The 20,094-nt window shown below is 32.0% G+C and overlaps 1 protein-coding gene across 2 annotated transcripts; it reads left to right on the top strand.

Annotated features, from left to right (window-relative positions):
• The first annotated feature begins 1,842 nt into the window (after positions 1-1,842).
• LOC113845985 lies at positions 1,843-16,054 on the top strand. 2 transcript variants are annotated; one of them, XM_027473757.1, is made up of 19 exons: positions 1,843-2,068; positions 3,377-3,464; positions 3,549-3,776; positions 4,134-4,220; positions 4,341-4,430; positions 4,517-4,643; positions 9,463-9,563; positions 10,094-10,262; positions 10,409-10,530; positions 11,091-11,219; positions 11,323-11,421; positions 11,518-11,575; positions 11,656-11,731; positions 11,820-11,949; positions 12,052-12,209; positions 13,346-13,418; positions 13,717-13,911; positions 14,440-14,533; positions 14,899-16,043. In XM_027473757.1, the coding sequence occupies exons 2-19, from the start codon at positions 3,390-3,392 to the stop codon at positions 15,786-15,788; spliced, it is 2,901 nt and encodes a 966-aa protein (XP_027329558.1). In that variant the 5' UTR covers positions 1,843-2,068; positions 3,377-3,389; the 3' UTR covers positions 15,789-16,043. The 2 variants fall into 2 exon arrangements, with proteins under 2 accessions (XP_027329558.1, XP_027329559.1); XM_027473758.1 differs by lacking the exon at positions 11,323-11,421 and having other exon boundaries at positions 1,892-2,068; positions 14,899-16,054.
• The last annotated feature ends 4,040 nt before the right edge of the window (positions 16,055-20,094 follow it).

A 20,094-nucleotide genomic window follows, 5' to 3' on the forward strand; every position in this document is an offset into this window, starting at 1 on the left:
CATATAATTTAAATTTTTTTATTGAAATGTAATGAAAAATATGTTAAGGATAATTTATATGTTGGCCAGTTCAAAGATTTATGGCCAATGGACCATTGGGTCGTCGGTGTTCAATCTTGTGGTCGTGAGTGTAGTCTTGTTCTTTTACCAATTTCTTGTACACATAATATTTTTAAAATTAAAATTCAAAATACACGTCCGAATAAGTCAAATTTAAATTCTTTTAATTAGTACGTTTGATTGAAAGTTCTCACAAATATAAAGTGAGGAAACCAAATAAATATTTAAAATTATTAGTTTATTTTATTTTAGAATTTATCAGTGTAAATAATATTATGATAATAAAATAACGAAAGTAAAGTCATTTTAATTGGAGAGACACGTTTTTTTAAAATTAAATAATTAAACGTGTTTAAAAATTATGATTAATGTAATTTTTAATATTTAATAAATATTAATTTTTTAAATATTATAAATTAAAGTGAGTGCTCACCGTAAGTTTGTTATGTGCAAAAAGTTTCTTTTTTAAATTATTATTTTAAAAGTTTAAATTATTGTATTTTATTTTCAACCACCGTTACTCGATATAAGTCGAGATGAACTCAACAAGATTAATCGAATTGACAGCTCAAAAAAAAAAAAGAATTGGAATGAACTCCCGTTAAAGAATTTTTTTATATTTTTAATAAAATTATGGAATTATTTTATTCTAAATAAAAATGAAAGCTAATAAATGTTTTTAATATATATTTTAATTAGTAGAGTTGATAAAATAAAATTGTTTACCGAGTTATTTAAAGTTTATTGGATAAAATATAGGATTTAAATTTTAAGTTTGAATTAAATGTGTTACTAAATTTTATAATTTAAGAAGAGAAAGGATTTTCTGTAAAAAATTTGGGTCTTTCAATTAAGTAATAAATTATAACTAATAAATTAAATAAAAAATTTAAATTGAATATAAATTTTTTAAAATCTACACTAGTATAAGAAAATGTTGTCAAATATAAAAAACAGGCGAATTTTACTTTTGACACCCCAAAATTTACAATGAAATGTGACTGAGGTTTGAAATTAAATTTGTTATATTTTTCTTGACAAGAATAATAAATAAATAAACAAAAGAAAATACTCAACTTGTCTGGCTCACTTCACTCACCCGATTCACTTGTTTAATATCAAAATTGCCTTGAGTTATACTGTCTGGGGAGGAAGGATCTCTCGAGTCTGAGAAACAAACAACACTGAATCAAGTTTTGAAACTTAATTTTCATGCCATTAAATTTTTAAAATTACATTTTACAAAAATATTTTAAAAAATAAATTCATATAAAATTTATTACTTATTAAATTAAAAATAAAAATAATTTTTTCAAATATTTAACACAGTTACATTAATTAAACTGTAACAACTTTTACTAAATGATTTACTTATATTTAATAAATATAATATTAAATATCAATATATAGTTTATTTTATTTTTATATATAAATACAAATTATTTATTCTTTTTTAAGTGAGAAATTGTAACTTTTCATCTACAATTTTATAGTAAAATTTACATATTTAGGTGGGGTTGGTAAAATAATTTAATTAATTTTTTTATAAGATAATTTTTCTATATTTAATCATAGAATTTTAAGTATCTTAAGAAAATATATTAAAAATATTTTAAAACTTACACGAGTTATATATTTATAGTTTTTAAAAATCTCTAAACATTTCTTTACTTTTAAAAACTTAGAGGAAAATGATTAACAAAATGACACGTGTATCATGCTTACGTAAATCCAATCCCACGGGAGAAAGGATGAAAAAGAGAAAAAGAACAGTGGTTTGGGAGTTTTGGTGAGAAAGTCACCTACACTTTCCCTGGTGCGCAAGCAAACGAGAAGCGAAAATTCCAATCTGCGGCACACGACATTGACGTACATGTCGTTTAGACTTTGAATACAACTCGGCTCTTCTCCTTCACTTTTTATTGTTTTTTATTTTTCTTCTGCTTCCCTCATTCCCATACATCACACTTTCTCTTCCAAGCAGTTACTGCTCCTTCCAAAGCCTCAGGTAACAATCACTCCACTCTTCTCTCGTTTTTTCCCCAGACGACAATCTAAATTTCCGTGAACCGTGTCTCCTTTCTCTCTTTGTTTGGATGCGTTTCTAATTCTCACTGTTGAATTCTCTCCGATTATTGTTCGCCGTTAATAGATTCGTATGAATAATCTCAATTTTTATTCAATTTTAATATTTTCCTGAATTTTGTTTGGAATTTAATCATCAATGATGTGTGGTTTGATTGCATATTTACATGTAAAATGTCGGTTATGCCTTGAATTTCAATTGATGTAACTTCATCATTGTTGCTGTTATTGTACTGTTGACAGATATGAATTTTCCTTCATGTGGTTGGAAATGCTTGCGGTTTGCGTTTTTTTTTTTTTTCACACAAACTTAGGCTTTTGTTGGAAGAGATTTCAATTTCAGGATGAAAATTTCACTCTGGGTTTAGGAAATGACCCTATTGCAATGGTGATGGCCTAGGAATGAAATGTCCAGTGGCATGCTTGAAAATTTACTGGAAAAATGTCCATTTATAGTAGTGAGAAGGGACAGTAGCTGAGAGCACCTGGGAATAAGAGTCATATTACTCCAACTAACTAGATTTAATTTTGCATTAGGGAGGGACAACGTTTTGTTGTGTTCCTGGACTTCCTTCTTGGAAGATTAACTTCAACCATGAGTTTCTCAATATACTTGGCACGTAAATAATGGGCGGCATATCAATTTGCTGAATGATGGATTAAAGTATCCTCTAGTTCATTAACACAACTTTTATTTAGAAGAATGAAGAGGCAAGGATTGAACTCTTGAAAAACTGGGTCATATGTGTTCTAATACCATGTCATGGCCACCCAACTCAAAAGCTTAAGTTGTTAGGTGAAGGCCTATTAATATTTTTATATCCAAGTAACATTTGAAATTCCGATTTCAATTATTTGAGCTGAGTGTTGTTTGTATTAAGATATTTAATAATCTCTGAGTTGTTTTGTTCAATGTGCTGACTATATGCACTAAGTATTGCACTACTCTGCATGCTTTTTCTGCATTTTACTTGAAGTTTTTCCCTCAATAATCAACTTGTAGAACTCTATTTACAATGATGTTTAAATGATTTACGGCTTTTGTTAATAACTTGAATATGTATATTTTTTACTGGCTTTTCTTTTGGTTCTTTCTCAGTGCTTTTGTAATATTTCTTATTGTCTGACTCTCTTGGTTCTTGATTTGCTGTAAAAATATATTTTTCAATCTAGTTATGTGGCTGTATCTGTATCTTTGGCCTTAAACGTAACCCATCATTCAATTTTGTAGCACAATTGCGAGAATGGGATGGGGAAACATTTACAAAAGACGTGTGAGAGTATTTACAATGGCCTTAGTTGTATATCTAGATTATAAGGTGAGCTTTATTGGTTACCCAGATTTTTTTTTTCTAAATAAATAAGTCTATTGAACTTTTACTCTCTTGTATTTATCTCTATAGGGTGTACAACAACGAGACAAATGGACTAGTAAAGCTAGACAAGCTGCACTGTGGGACAAGGCTCATGAGCGTAATGCTAAGCGTATTCTAAATTTGATAATAGAGATGGAAGGCTTATGGGTGAAACTTGGGCAATATATGTCAACACGTGCTGATGTGCTTCCTGCTGCTTACATACGTCTTTTGAAGCAATTACAGGACTCTCTTCCTCCTCGACCCTTGGAAGAGGTTTTTCTTCAAATGTTTTATTTTTAAAATGTTTTTTGTTTATGTACTTAAAGAAAAAATGCTGTTAGGAAACAATTTACAATTGTGGCCTTCATAAAAAAATTTCTGTATATTTTTTTTTAGCATTGGAGGTGATTATTTTTCATTAAGTGGGTAGTATAAGAATTCTTAATTTTTTGGTGCTTTTAACTGGCTGTGAAATTCACACTTCCTTTGTTCAAAATTGATTTGTTAGTGTTCATTTCACAATTCATGAGCAATAATATGGACCATTATTTGTTAACCTAAATGAGAATTCAATTTATTGCTTGAATCACTATCACTACTGTACTTCTCAATTTAGTTTATGTATGCAAGGTCTATGGCACCATTCAGAAAGAGTTGGGGAAATCAATGGATGAGCTGTTTGCTGATTTTGTCAACGAACCTTTGGCGACTGCATCAGTAAGATCCTGAGGATATTTTTGCTACTAGAGGATGATTATATAACTTAGTCAAGAATCATTATAAGTGTTTTCCTTAAGTGAATTGAGTGAATTGTATCTGAGCTACTCATTTATGCAGATAGCACAAGTCCACCGTGCAACACTGCTCAATGGACAGGAGGTGGTTGTTAAAGTTCAACATGATGGTATCAAGACAGTCATACTGGAGGTTTGCTTGTTTTATCCTTTTGGATGTATGAATATATAGGTCAATGGATGGTTTCCAAAGGTTTTTGGACCTACATTGTGTTTCAGGACTTAAAAAATGCAAAGTCAATTGTTGACTGGATTGCATGGGCTGAGCCACAATATAACTTCAATCCTATGATTGATGAATGGTGCAAAGAAGCTCCTAAGGAACTTGACTTCAATCATGAAGCTGGTATTTTCAGATCTTTTATAAAATTTGATGTAGTTGATCTAAATTTATGCTTTAAAATATCTTTGGTGTATTTTGTTGGAGATAGATGGTTGGATAACTTGTATTTTCAAGAAGTTTTCTTTCCTTAGATCTTTCATAGGCAAAAATTTCTTCATGGCTTCTTTTTGGTGTTTAGCAGAGTTTCTTTCTTTGTCTGATATGTTGGGAAATTAATGGGTTCTAGATATTGATGACTTGTTTGTTAGCCATGGCAATCATCACCCAAGGGTGGGGTGGGGTGGGGTGATTGGGTGATTACATGCTTTAAAGCAACTTTGAGAAATTATGCATTTTTATGCATTCAAATAACAAATCAGTGGAGTGACGAGTGTAGAAAAGATACAAAATTTGTAGATGATTCAATAAATAACTTGAAATAGAGAGTAATGATGCTAGCCAAGTCAAATAATAACTCTAATATTGAACAGTAATAAGCACATAAGAACTATTATTTAGCAAAGAATGAAGGGAAGAGAAAATCAAACTCCAAGATTTATACAAGTTTGGGAACCAACCACTTGTGACCTACTTTTAATCTCCAAGCAATGCATGAGATTTTTCTGCTATAACCAAACGTTACGTTGTCCATTTAAAAATTTTGAGATACCACACTCAAAATCATAAGAGATACCTTACCCCTTTCACTCTTGAGGGATAGCTCTCTCTCTTACAAAATTTTCTCCATAATAAGGTATACCTCACGCTTACAACAAGAGAGATACCTCACCAACTCAAAAGATAACAAGAAAAGAAACTCTAAAGAAGCTCTTTGGGAGTCTGAGGAGAGTTAAAGCATTATAGGTATAGGGTGTGCATGATGAGGTCAGAAGAATTAATGACTAGGGTTTTGATAATATGACGTATTTCAATGTTTTTCTCCTAAAAACAAACCATAAAAGTTATTTTAAATAGAGAAAACGTTTGAATTTGTATAGGGATGAAAAAGGAATGTTTTCTATCTTATAAATATGACTATTCTATCATGAATGTATGTTTTAATTGGTTAAATGAATCCCCTAATTGATTAGGATCTTCTAGGAATAGTTTGTTCATAAAATAGAAGCTACGTAATTTATTAGGCAGGGGCCCTAATTAATTAACGCCCTTTAGACAACTTTTTTATACCAGTTACAAACCAGCTAATCAATTAGGTAGATCACCTAATTGATTACACTTCTTTTGTCCAACTATGAATAAGGATTTAAATACTCACTAATTGATTAGGCAAGGTCTTCTAATTGACCTTGCCTAATCAATTAGGCTTATATATACTTATCTTAGAATATTTGCTTGAATCATACATAAGTCAACATGCGAATTTAAAGTTTAGTCCTAAAGCTTCTTGATGTCATCCAATCTTCCAAGGTTCCAATTGCTTGCATCTTCTCATCATTATTTTTCTTGTTGAGCTGAACATAATTGTGATCTCAAACTTTCTTATTTTATGACTCTGTTGGTTTTTAGACTACCCTACACTAGATTATATTAGAATGCATGATTTAATCTATATAGCTTTAATATGCATGAGTAAATATAGCCCTATTATATACATGTAAAGAATATTTGGATATATTTATGTTAGGATTGCTAGAAGTAGTACATTTCATGATTCTATAAGAAAATATAAACTTGAGAGAATATTATCATGCATAGTACCATATATTCCAATTAACACACACATATATGTAGGAAGTTCTTAAAAAATCCTAATCTCTAAAGAGTGTTGGTCTTGTAGATTCCATAGTGTTTTTTCAAAATCCTACCTTAAAAAGTTTCTTCTTTTGCTTTGATTTCTTTGAGATTCTAAGATATTTTGTTATTGGCATTCAACTTCCTTTTTTGTCTCTTTTTAGAGTTTTAAATGTGAGCCTTTAACCTTTTCTTTTAGGCCTTTAGAAAGAAAATCCAAGTAATTTTAGTATTTTGTCGTAAGTAATGTGAACACAGGTGTGTTTTGTAACACAACTTGATTGTGTTTGTTGTTGCCAGATCAATTTTCAGCTCCTTTAGGAACATAGGTGTTTCTTGACATAGACAAGTTGTGTATTTTATTTCTTCAGCTTTTTCTTTCAATTCTAAGCTTCAAAATCTCCTAAGCTTCATTTTTGTTAAGATGTTCCACATTGGCTAGAAATAGAACGGAAAAACTTTTTATAAGTACAATAGTAGTCTTCTTCTTACGAACTAGCTTTTGTAAGTAAGTTAGACTCAAATTTCTTAATATAGTATTAGAGCCTATCAAGTTTAAATGTTGGACTGCTCACAGATGTCCAATCCTGCAAATTTTATGCACTAGATGTCTAATCTTGAGTGTGAGGAGTAAAGCCAAAAAATACTTCTTATAAGGACTTGAGTAGGTTTACTCTTACGAGTTAACTTTTGAGAGTGAGTTACACTTAAGTTTTTTAATAATTTTCTTCATTCCAACCTCTAGTATAACCAAATTTCATGTCCAATGGAGGCCTAACATTCACAATTTGTCAATAATGTAGGTTGACTAAAGTGGTGGTTTTTTTATGTCTAAGTGAAATTGTAGAAGGACCTGAAATTGGCAAGGATTGATTGGTGTAGAGAATGGCACCATACTAGTCTTGAGAGAGAATAAATTGAGTGACATTGAGTGAAATCTGTGTGTTTTTGATACATAATGAATGAATTATTTATAATGAGTAAGTAGGAATTACAAAATATTCATTTACATATTTGCCACTAATAAGCTATTTAAGTAATAAATAAATATTTTCTGTTATTTACAATTATTCTCAATAATTAGCATACCAAATGATCCTGGAGAATCAAACAACATTAATAGAGAACAACCAAGCCCTAAATAAAGGTGGCCAGACTAGAATAAAGGTGGCGTCAAGAGGAAAGCTCACAAACCAAATTAGGGTAAAATAGAACATGAAGGGGCTGACAAATAACTCTGGACTGGCGAAGAAGAGAATCGGCAGCAAAACTTCACACATTGGTGAGGGAAGCAACCATAAAGCCATAGAAAAGCTTGAACAAGGGTGCAAGAGACCCAAATGACAGACCAAGAACAGATTAGGGGTGAGAACTTGTCGTTGACCTGGGAACAAGAAACAGGGGCTGAAAATGTACCACCATGTATTGCCACGTGTGGCAGGTACTGTGTGTGGGTGAGACAATGGAAGTAGAGACTGGTAGATTGAAGGACAATGGTTTTGATGGGGGTGGTTTCATCAAAGAAGTCATAAAATTTTTTTTCGGTAGTGGCCCGTGGTGGCTAGAAACACACCAGAAAATGCTGCAAAACATTGAAAAGAGGACACAAGGGTACGTCAACTAGAGTGGGTGACAAATACAAAAGAATCATGGAAATAAGTTAGAACTCCAAATTTGGGGACCTTGGCAGCAGAATAGTGACCAGAAAAGTCACAGAAGATGATACCGCTCTAATACCATATTGAAATCATGGGGTTTTAAGTATAGACAGAGAGAATAGAGAGAAAAGAGACTTTTCATGTATTTTTACATGTTACAATATGATGTTGTGATAATTAAACCTAAAGCACACTCGTCTTTTTACCAATAATCTTAACTAAATAAGGCAACAAATCACAAAATATTAGAAAACTTGGAAACTAAAAAAATAGAAAAACTAATTCCAAAAGATAATTTCTAAGGTACATTATAACATTCTACGATATAATATTGATATTATGAGATATTCTAACAGAGCAATAGGCAAACTGTGTTTGCAAAAGTCAGAGTTTTGAGTGAAGCTACATATTTCTTGTGACCTTTTGTGATTATATTTGTTGAAGTCCCATGTCAACTATAGATATAACTAAATAAAAGCTCTAAAGCAATCTTTATCTTATGAGCTAGCTTTTGAGTTGAGTTAGACTTAAAGTCCAAATTCAACATGGTATTAGAGCCTATCATAGACTGATATTAGGCCACCCTTAACTAAAAAAGAACTCTTGCCCCACAAATTTTCCTTGTGGGTTTTCCAATGCAACTTACATGTTCCTGGAACTTTCTTAGTGCTACCTACTTGGGTCTTGCAGCTTATCCAATGCTATTTTTTAAAAAAAAAGTCCTATAATTTTCTTACTTTAAATGTCCAATCTTGAACATGAGGAGGTGTGTTGAAGTCTCACATCGACCTAGCTTTTGAGTTTTGAAATCAAGTTAGACTTTGAAGTCCAAATTCAACAGCATTATTTACTTGATGAGATAGTGAGTCTCTAATGTGGCAACAAGCTGCAATTTACATTGCCTAAAATCTAGTATTTCAAGAGAGGGCAAAAATCTAGAGGCTAATTGTTATTTTATTAAAAGATTAGCAAGTTTGTATTGTCATAAGTCATGTCAAACTCAGAAAACCACTAGGTGATATCTTTACTAAGACAATTGATGGGAATATATTGATTATATTCATCACAAGTTGAGAATGATCAATGTGTATAATTCAACCTGGGTAGGAGTGTTTTATGGGCTATATTGTCTTTTGAAATCATCAGTACCAGAATGTGAATTACATGATGGATGGTATACATTAGTTGTATTTAAATATGTGCACTTGCACTCATTTAATGCATGATTGCAAAACTAACATATCCAAATAAACAACTCTACCACAATCTCAGCCTTTCCTATGGTTTCTTCTCTTGGTTGCTCTTTTTTTGGGGGAGGTGGTGGTAGTGGTGATTTTAACATTCCTGTATAGACTCATCTCGGCAATCTGGCTTTATTTGATTACATTATTTTTCCTTTTCTTTGTCTTTTGCTAACACATTTGTTTTTGTAGAAAACACTAGAATGGTGGCTAAAAATCTTGGGTGCAGAGACCAATATGACAGAAATATGAGTGCCAATAGAGTGGATGTTTTGATCCCAGATGTAATTCAGGTATATTCCATTTATAAAATTTTAAGATTGAGATATTGGAATGCAATTGTGATGTTAGAAATGGAGCATTGCAGAACATTAAGGGAAAGATGTGTGAAGGAAATGATCACCTTTTTTTTATAATTTTCATAAAGTCCTTATTTTTCTAAGAATGATGACATGATGCTGTTCATTATCATCCCCAGACCTGATTCACATATATTACATATTTCTATGTATGCATAGAAGTAACCTGAATTTTATATACTTCCCTACAAGGTCCCATATCAAAGTAATAGCACAATATTCCCTCGATAAATACATGCTGATTATCTCATTCATGTGTTCTTACATTATGTTCAAGTGCAAATTTCCAGTGGGAAGATAAGTGGTGTGTTTTCCATCATGCATTTGATCTAATTAGAATGAATGTCTATTGATACCTTAAGTTATTAGGGGTTCAAAGTTAAATGTGTTTCCTGTTCATTCTTCTTGTTCTTTTCCTGTTTTGCCATATCCTATTTATAAAATCTGTTTGCTTCCAATTGTAGTCTACCGAAAAAATTCTTATTTTGGAGTACATGGATGGCATTCGGTTGAATGATTTAGAATCACTAGAAGCTTTTGGAGTAAATAAACAAAAGATTGTTGAGGAGATAACTCGTGCCTATGCCCACCAAATATATGTTGATGGGTTTTTCAATGGTGATCCTCATCCGGGTACTTTGTCTCTGTCCCTTACTCTATGCATGTATATGACATTTTTCAATGTGTTGTAGAAACTTCATAGTAACCTTCTGTAACACTTTTCTGATTATTCCATGTGCTGATGAACTATTTTGACACTCTTAATGGAATCATCACAGGAAATTTTCTTGTGAGCAAGGAATCTCCACATCGTCCCATTTTGCTTGACTTTGGACTTACAAAGAAACTATCGAGCTCCATTAAGCAAGCACTTGCAAAGATGTTTTTGGCATCTGCTGAGGTTGGTACTGGCTTTTGATCTTTATTTCATGGTTATACGAAAACTAATAATATCATACATGTTTATTTAGTGGTTATATTGCCATTTTCTGGCAAAAATCTCTTGATACCTTGTGGCCAGGCTAGCTTAGAAGCAAGCTACCTGCCTGTTGCCTAACTCACCCCCTTCTTGTACAAAAACCTAGAACTATAATATTAAAATTTGATGGTTATCTGTTGGCCCAGAACTTGAGCAGCTAGCCTATTCTATCCTGGCTTCAAAAGGGGTGTATTAGACACACACAAAGGAAATTCCATTCTCCCAACCTTACCAAGTAGAATAAACTTTTGGTTGGTGGTTTTGTTACACACATGGCAAGAAGTTCATAATCACGAACTGTCTATTGAATATTGATTCAAGAACAGTACTTTCAATTAGTCTAGTTCATTTTTACTTTTATAATTTTTTCACTTTCTTATATTATAATTTTTCAGGATTGTTATTATTCATACAAGTTTTCCTTAGTTACTCCAAATGGTCTTTCTAAATGATGACTGAGTATGTAAGCCTTTTTGTTAAAGGGGGACCATGTGGCCCTTCTATCTGCCTTTGCAGAAATGGGGCTTAAGTTGCGTCTGGACATACCTGAGCAGGCAATGGAGGTAACAACTGTATTCTTTCGTGCAACAACACCAGCAAATGAATCATATGTAAGTAAGCCTTAAGCTCTAAAAGATATACTTTGGCTTCTTCTGTGATCAGACGTTTAACTTCTCTCTAATTCTAATTATGGTGTGCTTTTCTGTTGCTAAGAAAACAATGAAATCTCTAGCTGATCAAAGAGAAAAAAATATGAAGGTTATACAGGAGAAAATGAACTTTGACCAAAAAGAAATGAAACGCTTTAATCCTGTGAGTTTAGATATAAACTTGCATTCTTTTCTGTTCCAAAATTGTGCTACTGATTGTATGTTAGATACAGTGATAATTTTTTAAAAATATTTTCAGGTTGATGCATTTCCTGGTGATATTGTAATATTTGGAAGGGTTCTTAATCTTCTAAGAGGTTTGTTGTCTTCTGCTTGATGCCACTGTAGTGCATAGTTGTTCCCCACATCTTATTTTACTTACCTGATGTGGATGTAGGGCTTTCTTCCACCATGGATGTACGGATAATATATATGGACATTATGAGGCCATTTGCAGAATCAGTTTTGAGTGGGTGAGTCTTTTGAAATTCTTTTATGATCAGTATCTATTAGCATTACATACTTGTTTCATATGTGGCTGAACTGAGGTACACTTGCCAGGTACATTAGTAGAGGACCATCATCAAATGACAGATGGATTTTTGATTCACCAGTGCATTCTGATGTAGAAGCCAAGCTAAGGCAACTTTTAATTGAGTTGGGAAATAATGATAAAATACTTGGAATCCAGGTGCATTTGTCTTTTACTGTTGGCATTGTTGCATTTGACGTCAATAGTCAATCATTGCTCTTTGTTCATTTGTTCTTATAAATTCTGCATAATCTCTTAAAGGTATGTGCCTACAAAGATGGAGAGGTTATTATTGATACTGCTGCAGGAGTGCTTGGAAAATATGATCCCCGTCCGGTTAAGCCTGATAGCCTTTTTCCGGTGTTCTCTGTTACCAAGGGTATCACAGCAGGAATGATACATTGGCTGGTTGACAGTGGGTATGTTGTTACATGCTATGAACGTATAGTTTGTGCACCCCTGAATTGATTGCTTTAATTTCTTGTATGTTAGACATACGGTGTTTTCATTTACATAGAAACTAGGGCAAGTAGTGATAGAAACTAGGGCAAGTAGTGGGACTGTGCTGAGTTACATGCTATTTATTATTAAACTGACATCTGTCTAATACTTCCTGCCAAGATAGATTTTTCTTATTTGCAGTGTCCGCTGATATTCACCTTCAAATGATCTTCCAATTAACATCATTAATAATAACTTTTAGTGCTCTGCAGTCTGCATTTGCTACCTCCTTGAATGAAATGTTCCTGGCCACAACAGAATGTGTAGCTTGTTGCATGTTAGGCTAACGTCTACTCTTGAGTGTTAGTGTTGCCTTCGGAGAATATGTAAAATAAGCTAGTGGTATGAAGAGACATTGTCATTTGGTATTAATCATAGACATTTTTTTTTGGCTTATATGAAAGAAGAAATTCATCAAGACCAAGGAAATTACAAGTTTAGAGGAGCAGGAATCCTCCCACATAAGATCACACAACACAAGACAACAAAGAAAAAAAATGAAAAGATCAATGTAGCAATGCTGTCCAATCTCAACATATCTGTTAGGAAAATCTAAACTCATTGGTCAATTTGAAGCTTTCATTTGGAGTTTTCTGCTACTGCCACAGTTTAAGACTAGATAAGTTATCAAAACACCAGGGAGAATCATGCTTTGCTAAGTTATGACATGATGTGTTTTATGCATTCATTCAGAGTTCAACCATCTGTTGGAGTGATATTTATGTGATTACACTTATAATAAGTTTCTCCAGATTGTTTGAGTGCCTTTATGTTTTCCCGATTTATTCGAGCAAGGATTGATATACCATGGAATATAATTGTTTGTGGTAAATCTCAGACTTCTTACTGTGTTGAGTTCTAAATAGTAAATACTATCAAAGCAACTGTCGGTGCTAGCTTTGTAGTTAGAAGTGTATGCTACTTTGATTTTATTAAGAGTCATATCTGTAAATAGTTATTGAAATTTTAAATTTGTGCTTTCATACACTATGTAACTTCGTATACTCGTTCTGTGCTTTTAACCAGAAATATCTGCCTGCTTATTATCTTGCAGACAACTAAACCTTGAGGAGAATGTTGCGAATATTTGGCCAGCATTTAGATCAAATGGGAAAGATGTGATTAAGGTCTCATATTGATATTTTCTCCCAACCGAAGTTCTTTAGGTGTTATTTTTAATGTTAATAATGATTAATGAGAGAGGAATGTGGAAATGAGAGAGAGAAACTGGAGTGAGATGCTGAGAAAAGTGTGCTTTAATTTTCTAATGAGAAAGGGTACCAGATGTGTGTACATTTAAGTATAACACGTGTGTGTGTGGAGCCATTGTGCTAGAACTATCTCCTACATTCTACATTCTACAAATCTGATATAATTGTAAACATAAAAACATTAACATTTAAGAATGTTTGTCTTTTGATTCAGGTTCATCATGTGCTTAACCATACATCTGGTTTGCACAATGCAATGGCAGACATAGCTCAAGAAAACCCTCTTTTGATGTTTGATTGGGATGAATGTTTAAATCGCATTTGTATGTCAGCACCAGAGACTGAACCAGGCAAGGAGCAGTTTTATCATTATTTATCATTTGGCTGGTTGTGTGGTGGAATCATTGAGGTATGGATGCTTGCCCTTGTCTATCAAAATTTTTAATTCTAAGTTAATTCTTATTCATAGTAAAAAACATTTTCTAAGTTTATGCTTCATTAGACTTTCTGAACGAATGAGGATAAAGGGGGATTGTTTATGATAAAAAGCATTTTTTATGCTGTTTTTAATGAGTGATAGAATTTTTTAAAGAAAAAAAGAAGAGAGTAATAGAATGATATGAGTACTCTTGTCATGCTTTTAATGCTGCATAATGCAATATATGGTGGTTGGTTGGTGGGTATAAGCATATAGGTGTGAACTTAGGAATCTTGAACGCGTTTGCAATATCGTATTGTGCTTATGTCATGTCTCTCAATTTGTTGATTACAACCAGTGAAGGACTTTATTTATTTAGATAAAATAATATTTTAGAATGGTTGCAGTCGGTTTTAAATTACTATTTTGTAGAGTTGGTAAACCAGTTGCTAGCTAGTAAAATTTTTCCTACCATTATGGTTTCTATCATGTTCTAATAATTTATTTGTATGAAAACAGCATGCATCTGGCAAGAAATTTCAACAGATCCTTGAAGAAGCAATAGTTCGTCCCCTCCATATTGAAGGAGAGCTATATATCGGGATTCCACCAGGCAAGATTGACGGTTATTTTTGTGTCTATGATATGAAAGTCGTATTTGACTTGCAAACTATGAACTCATTTTATTTTATTTTCGTACTCCGTGGCAGATAGAGGGGTAAAGAAATTTCGGGCGTATTTGGTTTGACAAAATATTTTTCATTTTCATTTATTGTTTTTACAAAAATTACAAAATGTCATCTTATTTTTATTTCATTTTCATAACTTTAAAAAATGTATAAAATAGAGTAAAAATAACTATTTTATTTTACAACTTTTTTTAATTGTGTAAACAAAAAATAAAAAAAGAAGACATTCCAATTTTCCATTTTGGTTTCTTTGAAAATTGTAACCGTGCTTAATTGCTTATACTTTTAGGGGTGGAATCACGTCTCGCTGCTCTGACTGTAGATACAGATGATTTAAGCAAGTTCTCAGCAATCTCAAATCGTCCTGACCTTCCTTCTTCCTTCCAGCCAAAGCAAATTGCTCAACTTGCAACCACTTTACCTGCTCTTTTCAATACATTGAATGTTCGCCGTGCCATCATACCAGCAGCTAATGGACATCTATCTGCTCGGGCACTTGCACGATATTATGCAGCCCTAGGTGATGGTGGCAAGATACCACCACCTCATTCTTCTGCTTCTAAGCCAGTACTTGGAAGTCATCCCCACATCCCCAAATTGTCTTCACAAAAAGCCCCCAAAAGGCGGAGATGTATTGGACGGAAGCAAGCAACTTTGCCTTCATATAGTTCTACTAGAAGTTATGAAAAAGTTTCTAGTTATGAAGATTTTGAGGTTAATGAGGGCAGAAGTACGTACAGAAATAGTACCAGTAGTGATGACACCATTAATAGCAGAGTGGAATCGGAGAATAGTAATATGAGAACCCATGTTGCTAGTAAGGTCTACGGGAATCCTAGGATTGTTGATGAATTCTTGGGTACAGGAGAGTACCAGAATTTAGCTTTGCCAAGTGGGGGTTTTGGCCTTGGATTTAAGAGGTTTGGTTCTAAGGATGGATCTTCCATTGCCTTTGGTCACTCGGGAATGGGTGGGTCCACAGGGTTTTGTGATGTCACAAACAGGTTTGCTATTGCTGTGACACTGAACAAAATGTCCTTTGGAGGTGTCACTGGAAAAATTGTCCAACTTGTTTGTTCAGAGTTAAAGATTCCTGTGCCGGACGATTTCTTGAGATTTACGGTTGAGCAGAAGGGACCGGATGAACAATTATACATGGGGAGGCCCCTGATTAATTGAGTGTGGAAGGCTTTTTTAAATCCTTTTCCACCATAATTTCGTGTATAATTTTTAATTTCATCTAACGCCTTCATAATATATATACGGTGAATCTTTTAGGCCCTTTTTTGGGCTCCTTTTGCGCTTAGGAAATCTAAGCGATGCTTACATGACCTAGCTTTGCTTTCTCTCACCGTTTCGAAGAATAATATATGTAATTATGAGCACGCCAAGTTGAAATTTTAATATTCTCATTTATAAGAACTGTCGAGTATTTATAAGTTTTAATTCCTCAATTTCTGTTTTCTTTGTTGCAAGAATTTGCATGACAAATTGCCATGATAACAGACAGTACCAGGATGTATCCATGCAATATGATTTTTCTTGTCTTTATGTCTTCTAACAATCCAAATAATTGCAAAGGTCCAAGAGGACAATTATTAATTGAACAACTTATGTACAAGACGAAATTAGGCAAGCATAATTAGTTAGGCTATTTGACGCAATTTGTTTAAAGTTAATTGAAACTTGAAAAATATTTATACTTGAAAGCTTTTAAGTTTTATATATATATATGTGTGTGTATCTTATGGTAGTGAACAAAATAACCTTATCACCCAAGATTCTAGAATAAACTTGTGATATTTTTGTGATAAAAGTGGATGTTATTGAAGAAGTAAAAATTATAATGAATTTAAAGCTTAGAAACAGTGATAATTTGTGCAAGATTAAAATGCACTTCCTGTTGTTCCAAAGTAAATGTGTAGTTTGCCTTTGGCTTTATGATCTTCCCATTTCTTTGTTGAAGAAGTTCTAAATCTCCACTCTTGCAATAGTTTTTCAAGTCTATTTATGCCTTTACATTATCTTTAATATTACTTTTAATGTCCATAATCAAGTTAAATACATTATTCAATACAAATTTTTTTTTTCAATATACATGACATCAAAGTTATAGCGAATTAAATTAGTGTTCGATCTAATAAGACAAATCCCAAAATATATTTCGTTTTGTTCAATTATGTTTCCACTATTTGCATCTTTTCAACATCAGTTGTCATAAATGTGTAGTATATATACCAATTTTACTTTGAAGTTGTCCTGTTAGAGAAAAGAAGTCCCAAAGTTGAAGAAGCCAACTGAAATGCCCGTATATAAACAGTGATAATTTAGTTATTAGAAGTTAAATTATTTATCAACTACTTAAATAATTATTTACCGGCACAGTGATAGTTTTAACTAAACTTGTATACCTTACACCCAACTCAATACGCGCTGGCTAGGATTAAATGTTAAACAAGCTTGAACCAAATTACACAAAATGTTATACACGTGTGCAGGAGCAATGAACTGCGTGTGAGAACAATATATATAACAGAAATACAGTTTAGTATGAAAAAAAAATTGACCAAACAAACTAACAACATAGACCCTAGAAAAATTCTAACATCGGTCATTATTGTCCTCATGTTACCGTCTGTTTTATAATATTGACAGACCTACATGGCACAACTCACTTTGCTTAAGCACATATCCGTAAGACTAAATTGAATAAATCTCAAGTTTATTATTTACTTTAACTCTCCCAAAATGATAACTAGCTAGTAAAATCCATAATCTTTAAAGCGCAGCTAATTACAAGCTTTGATAATCTAATGGAATGAATGAAGACAATAATAGTCAATAGAAATTTTATAATTTCATTTGCTGAAAAGTTGACCAATGCTTTTGATGTTTCACAATCCGTATTGTTTGCAACATAGCTCTAATAGCAACATCCTTTTGCACATGACTTCATTAATGCCTTTTAGGTTTAGATGGCCTTGAAGGTGTTGGAATGAAGTGCATAACCCTTGTGCTTGTGCTACAAATGGCTAACAGCATAGTCTATGCAGTAACTAAAGAGGCAATGGTAAGAAAGGCACTTAGGAGTGGTCTCTCATCACACTTTACTGGTCCACCAGTGTTTAACTCTTACTTGCCGGCAAAAAAGTGTTATTTGACTTGTGGGTGATAGTTGTGAATGACTGAATAGTCCCTCTGAATGGGGGTTTAGTATATGAACTTGCCTTGACCTGAAAGCTTCTATTTGCACTATTATAGCCACAATATATTTGCCAATCACATTCCTTGACCTTGCACCTTGCTCTAGCCCTTTGTCATTCTTCACCCACTTCATCTCCCTATCAAGATATATAGTCTAATCCTTCACAAACTTTCTTAAATAACTCCCAGTTAGTAAATTCCATTCCAATATCTAACGACACATGACCAAAATTGACTAATTCATTGAATTGTGGGAACACAAGTTTATTTCCTCCATTAATTATCTTCATCTTCACAAGATATAGGGGCTCTTATCTCCTCAAAATGTAGCTGTGCATTTGTCATCTTCGAATAAATCCTACTCAACTTAAGGCCCTTCTACTTCTTCATGTTGCGGGTTACTCATGTACCTAGCATAACAAAGGAGCGCAAAATGATTATTAACCTAACAAAATTCAACAACAAATCAGCAAACCAAGATTCCATGGCTATTCCTTAACAGTTAGAAAGGCATCCAATCCTAAAATACAAAGATTTATAGCGCATGCACATACCTTTAGTTAGATAGAATCGCAAAAACTCTTCGAATTGTTAATGGCTCCCTTCTCCTTCTGTAAGACCTTTATTGTTTACTTACTCCTTTGAAGTTTCTATCAAGTATGACCATTGTTTCGTTTACAACAAGATTAAATGGTTGCTTTGTGATTTCTTCTCCAAACCCACGTTAAAGAGGGGATGGAGGGAACTTCTGATGACTTTCTATTGACCAAAGATAATAATTAAAATAGGACTTGCCATGTAAGAATGCACTTAATGTTCTAAGTAGGAGTTTCGGTCAGTGTTTTAACATGCATGGATGAAAAGATCTTTTAAGGATTTATTTGTTTTCATCTTTTAAATACTACTAACCTATAACGGACTAAAATAATGTTCTACTCTTTCCTAAAGCCTGAATTACGACTTCTGGGAGGGAAGTTTTTATTTTTTATTTTTTTAGATCTTTTTTTTTTATGGTAAGTAGAAAAAAAGAGACATTAAAAAAAAGACACTATATTATATTTATAATATTAAAATTTCTAAATGAATTAGCAAGTTATTGGCTTATTATTTGGAAATATTTTAATTTATGAAGAATTTAAAAAATATTAAATATATGATAAAATATATCCATATTATTGATTACCGTGAAAAATATTTTATAAAAAAGTATTTAATATTAAAAATGACTGTTCTGTTTAATATTTAAGGATGAAAAATAGATAAACAATCGATTTAACAAAAATGAAAAATATTATATTTTTATTATTGATAAGAAAGATGGTTCATTAAAATGTTAATGATTTTTCCAATTAAATTTAGTGAAAGTATTAATGCAGTGTATTCAAAATTAATATTTATATTAAATTCAAATTAAATTTAAGAGAGTATATTACTATTTTAATTTAAAATAATAGGGTGATCACTGTCGTGAATCGATTGGAAGTTGTTTCAACTTAATTTTAGAAAAAAATATATATACTAATTTCAGATTTGAGTGGTATTTACTTTTATATATAATCATAAAAATAATTTTTGAATGAAAGTATTTTTATGAGTCATTTAACAAAGTGTTTTTGGGTTTTTATTTTCTTCCTCAGTTACGTAAATCGATGTTTTAAGCAATGAGTATTTTAATCTTAATTTTAATTTTATATTTAAAAATTTTCAGGACTTATTTTTAATTTATATTTTTAAAAATTATATATTAAATAAATGATCAATTTTATTTTTAATTTTAAGACAGCATCTTCATGTTGATACAATTATTTTTATTAATATTTACCTTACTTTTGAACATAAAAATATTTATTAAATATTGAGTTAATAAATAAAATTTGATTCAAAATTAATCAACGTGAGACGCATTTTTTCTTACAATAAAACTGATGATCGCCAACAAAGTCTCTTACTTAAAGACAAATCAACCGAGAAAATAGTAAGATAAAAAGAAGTCGCTGGTCGCTAGTCGCTAGACGTAATCAGTCACGAAAGAATTGTATTATTGGCCTCATTTTTATTAACTAACTGTAACAAACACGAAAATTGAGTGCCCAAAACATTTAAAAAAAAAAAAACCATTTGACCCAAGTCTAGATGCTTCAACACCAATATAAAATAATATTTTTATAAGAAAAATACAAATATTATACTTTATTATATATTTTTTAAACACATTCTTTATTATTTATTAAAATTTATCAAAAATCACAAAATTATATGTGAGCTGAATCTCACTGTTAAT

This window comes from Abrus precatorius, unplaced genomic scaffold (genome assembly GCF_003935025.1).
Source record: "Abrus precatorius isolate BTA unplaced genomic scaffold, Abrus_2018 Scaffold8, whole genome shotgun sequence".
NCBI classification, from domain to species: Eukaryota; Viridiplantae; Streptophyta; class Magnoliopsida; order Fabales; family Fabaceae; genus Abrus; species Abrus precatorius.

What these genes read in the sequence shown, in the direction of transcription:
- LOC113845985 (XM_027473757.1), top strand. Translation starts at nt 3,390, where the DNA reads ATGGGATGGGGAAACATTTACAAAAGACGTGTGAGAGTATTTACAATG. An exon ending in GGTTCTTAATCTTCTAAGAG is followed by an intron (nt 11,576 to 11,655) that starts GTTTGTTGTCTT and finishes ATGTGGATGTAG; the next exon opens with GGCTTTCTTCCACCATGGAT. An exon ending in ATAAAATACTTGGAATCCAG is followed by an intron (nt 11,950 to 12,051) that starts GTGCATTTGTCT and finishes AATCTCTTAAAG; the next exon opens with GTATGTGCCTACAAAGATGG.